General features: G+C 47.7%; 1 protein-coding gene across 2 annotated transcripts; it reads right to left on the bottom strand.

Annotated features, from left to right (window-relative positions):
• Nucleotides 1-542: 542 nt before the first annotated feature.
• On the bottom strand, nt 543-3,575 carry LOC119280769. Of its 2 annotated transcripts, none has more exons than XM_037561502.1 (3): nt 3,002-3,575; nt 2,602-2,831; nt 543-1,510 (listed from the first exon to the last, which is right to left on the bottom strand). In XM_037561502.1, the coding sequence occupies exons 1-3, from the start codon at nt 3,504-3,506 to the stop codon at nt 767-769; spliced, it is 1,479 nt and encodes a 492-aa protein (XP_037417399.1). In that variant the 5' UTR covers nt 3,507-3,575; the 3' UTR covers nt 543-766. The 2 variants fall into 2 exon arrangements, with proteins under 2 accessions (XP_037417399.1, XP_037417400.1); XM_037561503.1 differs by having other exon boundaries at nt 2,728-2,831; nt 3,002-3,573.
• Between the last annotated feature and the right edge of the window lie 379 nt (nt 3,576-3,954).

Genomic DNA, 3,954 nt, shown 5'->3' with positions numbered 1-3,954 from the left:
ATGCTGACCTAGCCAATCCAAAGGCTTGCACTGACACAGCCCTGCATAACTTACCTTCACTAAGAAGGCTGAAGCAAAGAAAAAAGCATAGCCAAAGGAAGGAAAGGATGTCTGAAAACCTGTGGAGATACTTTGTTAAGAAACAATGCGTCCAGATGTGATTTTTGTAATGCATAAACTGGCATGCATGCAGGAACATCTGTGACCAGTAATGTGACCGATCTCATGTCACGCGCCGCGCAACTGATATATGGCTCCAGTTTACAGATAATTAAGGAAGAAAAATTGTATTGCATGATGAAAACAAGTAAGCAAGTCTGTCATGCACCTGAAGAAGATTCACTTGCTTCTTCAAGTAAAACCAGATTATCTCCGTCTAATCAGACTGCATAAACTGAAAAAGAAAAATGCTACTGCATAAACAGTTCCTTCAAGCAAATGTGTCATGCCAGCAGGCAGAAGTCTCATGCCATGCTACCATAATAATACAAGTCAGCAACCACAAGTATAGTAATTAATCATAGAACAGACCATAGCAGATTAATCAACACAGAAATGCTTTCAAACAGCATATTAAAAGTCACAGTCGATACACAACCAAACAAACAGTTGCCTGGTGCATCAGTCATAGTTGGACAGGTTATATATATAGCTAATCCGATGCAGATGCATAGCATAAGGCATAGTTGGACACCTTACATATATAACTAAACACGATGCAGAAATACTACTATAGGAACTTCAACAAGCTGATACCAAGCATTTCTTAAAAGATTCGTTCGGTGTCAGGCTCTCCATTCAGCCCCACTTGTGTGAACGCAACCTCTGGTTCGTCCCTTTGAAAATCCCTGTCAACACCCGCAAGCATCTCCATGTCCGAAGCAAGACGGGACCAAGCAACACAGATCTCCACCTCGGCACCGAGGAGGCAACAACGACCACGATCTATGTTGCATTCTTGGGCTTCGAAGCAGACCTGAGCTTTTGCAGGGAGAACGCCGGGTGGTGCATAGGCCTGTATTTCAACTTCCAGCTGTCCGCTTGGTTCTACAGAAACAACTTGCCTTGACAGATAAAGGTATCCATCTGAATCCGCAGGTCTTCTTCCATCTTTTGAATCAAGCAGCAAGATTTCCCCAGACGAAGGCTGAGCAACATACTTGATTTCACCATCACTGTCCTCCATAAGTTCCCGTGATGCTGGGGAGCAAGCAACCCGAACACCATATCCAAAAGGCCACGCCCCATTGTCTTTGACGACGCGTACGCCAAAGATGGTGGCCTGGACCGAACCTAGAAATCGCTCCAAGCGTAACTCTAACGTGCAGAAGCAGTTCTGAAAGCAGATGGTGGATACACCAATACGGCATCGGATTTGGCGGTATGTATCTGTGATCAACGGCCTGTCCCGAGACTTGACGCTGCCTTTCACCATAAGCTGGACCTCATAATTAACATAGTCCTCAAAGAAAACAGCACGAGACGGGCCGATCAGGCGCAGATAAGGATCCTGCATGCAAAAGCATCACCATATCAGCCACAGCATTAATTAACTACGAAGCACCGATACGGCCAAAACTGGTGTATCGGCGTACTGCACGTCGCCGATACTCCGATACGCAGGATACGGCTTCAATATGCGTATCCCAGGAGTATCTCAATTTTTGATTTAAAAAGAAAGAAAAATAAACCCGATACGCACTGTGGAGATGGTGGGATACGGTAAGGACATGGCAAGCGTTGCCAGCCCCGAGCCCAGTAAGAAGCCCACGAGCTAACCCTAACATTTGCTCCCTCTCCTCTCTGTATCGGGCGGGGACTGTAGGAGCGCGCCGCCGCTGCCTGGAGTGGCTCGCCGCCGCCGCCTGGAATCGCCTAGACTCGCCATGCCGCCGCCTCGACTAACTCGACTGGAGTCTTCTCCGCTGCCGTCGCAAGAGCGAAGTAATATACGAAGCTGCTTTCTATGTGCTTCGCTGACTGCTTGCGGTGTGCTTGGCTGATCCCCCCGAGGTGGTATTGCTTGCTCGCTGTGATGCTACTGTCTACTGCTAGGGAAGCTGTTTGGTATTTACTACTAAGTTGCATGTCATTGTCTTTATCAAGAACTCCAATCAATAATGTGCTGCCCGTTTAGAAACAAACCCACTCTCAGGGCATATTTGTATAGAACAACAATGCAATTTTGGATCCCTATGTGTAGCTAAACTAGTGGTTTTAGAAATGTTGCATGAAGATGTGTTTATTTATGTAACCCCACAGGCACTTGTTTAGGAAATTGAGCCTTCATCTTATCTTAGTGAACTTTTGCATTGTTTGATTTTATTATGGGGCAGTATTTTGATCTCATCTCACACATTTTATTATGTTTGTTTTTATTACACGTTATATTATTAATTATTTATATATACTCGCCGTATCGCCGTGTTGATGTTTTCAGAAATTGCCGTATCCCGTATCGCCGTACCCGTATCGCTGTATCGATGTCGCCGTATCGGTGCTTCATAGTTAATTAATAATCAACAAGGGAGGACGCAGGCAGACAGACAAGAAGATCCCCAAAAGAAAATGGAGAGCAAATTAATACACCAGCAACCGTACATTTTGAGTAAGTTTTTGGGAGTTCCTCCTATCGCAAAAGAAGACAAGGTTGCGGTTGTAGTCCACGCCATCACGGGCAGCGACCACACCATACACGGACAATGGAAATTTGAAGCCGCCTTTCACCTCTGTAAGCTTGACAGAGAAGATCTGCACGGCAGGTTCTATGCCAGCGCCTAATGGGATGCGCCCAGGTGCCAAGTGTGTAAACTGCATGGAACTCACTGTCGCTGCACCCAAGTAAATCGGCTGTCAGAAATCTAACATGAACCGATACGTGCTAGATAAGCAGCAGAGTAAATCCCCTATTCCCTTGTTAAGGAAGGACAACCGTCGAAGGTAAACTAATTAAATTAACCAAGAATGAGAAAACAAAGCCCCATGGTTAATTATTACTCACTCTTGTTAAGGAAGTGGCCGCTGCGTCGGCTAAACGCAGTCTCCCAGCCATGGCGGAAGGACTCAAACTTGAGCTCCTCGGTAGACATCACCCTCTTCTCCTTGGCTAATTGTGCGTCCGATTTGCCTCTGTCTACCTCATCATCGTCAACACAATCAGTGTCAGCTCCATCAAGGACTTCATTGTTTATGGACACTTTTGTCGTTGTGTTGGTGGGAATGGGATCAGGTTCCTCTGATACATCGGTATCTTGGGCATCTGCCTCCATCACTGCCTCAGCATCAATCTCCGAAATTGGCGTGGAGCCGGTGATCCTCTGGACCTCCTCCTCCTCCATGGCTGGCTTGCCACACTCCATCCTATCCTCTTCCTCGTCGTCACCAGAACCATCAGCACCATCAACATCATCTGAAATTGGATCTGCACCATTCATATGCTTCCCCGAGGGGTCCGACAGATCAGAGATCGCGGGGGAGGTGTGGGCAGTTCCGGCGGTTATCCCCATCCGCTTGCGCAAGACCTTGATACGATTGTCGAGAAAACAAAGCCCCTTCTGCGTGCCCAAACTACGGTAGGAGTTGGAAGAATCGAACCTCTCCTTCTCGGGCGTGCCCTTCTCCTTCTCCTTGTTCTTCTTTATCATCAGCATATGGCGGAGGTCCGTGAAGAACTCGAGCTCATCAGCAAGGTCAGCCTGATTCTTCTTGCGACGAGGCTGATTCCGCTGCTCGACCTCCTCTTCCATCTGCATCTCCAACTCACGAGTCACGAGGCGTCCGCGCCTCCTAATTTTCCGGGCTGCCACCCGCCATAGCTCGCCTTTTTGTGGTTCCCTCGCCGCCGGCCGCACCGCGCCGCCGCCGCCTGGGTTTTCAGGAAAGAGGGATTTTGTTTTTCTTGAGCGATTCTAGGCAAACTTTTCGTAAGCCCGCACAAGGTCCTAGTCCGCACAA

The sequence above is a fragment of the Triticum dicoccoides genome, chromosome 3B, assembly GCF_002162155.2.
Source record: "Triticum dicoccoides isolate Atlit2015 ecotype Zavitan chromosome 3B, WEW_v2.0, whole genome shotgun sequence".
In the NCBI taxonomy this organism is placed as follows: Eukaryota; Viridiplantae; Streptophyta; class Magnoliopsida; order Poales; family Poaceae; genus Triticum; species Triticum dicoccoides.
The sequence above is the reverse complement of the archived record's forward strand: the minus strand, read 5'-3'. Positions and strand labels throughout refer to the sequence as shown.

Bases quoted from the DNA above. Each gene is read 5' to 3' on its own strand.
- LOC119280769 (XM_037561502.1), bottom strand. From the start codon at position 3,506: ATGGGGATAACCGCCGGAACTGCCCACACCTCCCCCGCGATCTCTGAT. The intron at 2,832-3,001 runs GTGAGTAATAAT...ACTTGGGTGCAG, and splicing joins CGGCCACTTCCTTAACAAGA to CGACAGTGAGTTCCATGCAG. The intron at 1,511-2,601 runs GTACGGTTGCTG...TTTTGCATGCAG, and splicing joins CCCAAAAACTTACTCAAAAT to GATCCTTATCTGCGCCTGAT.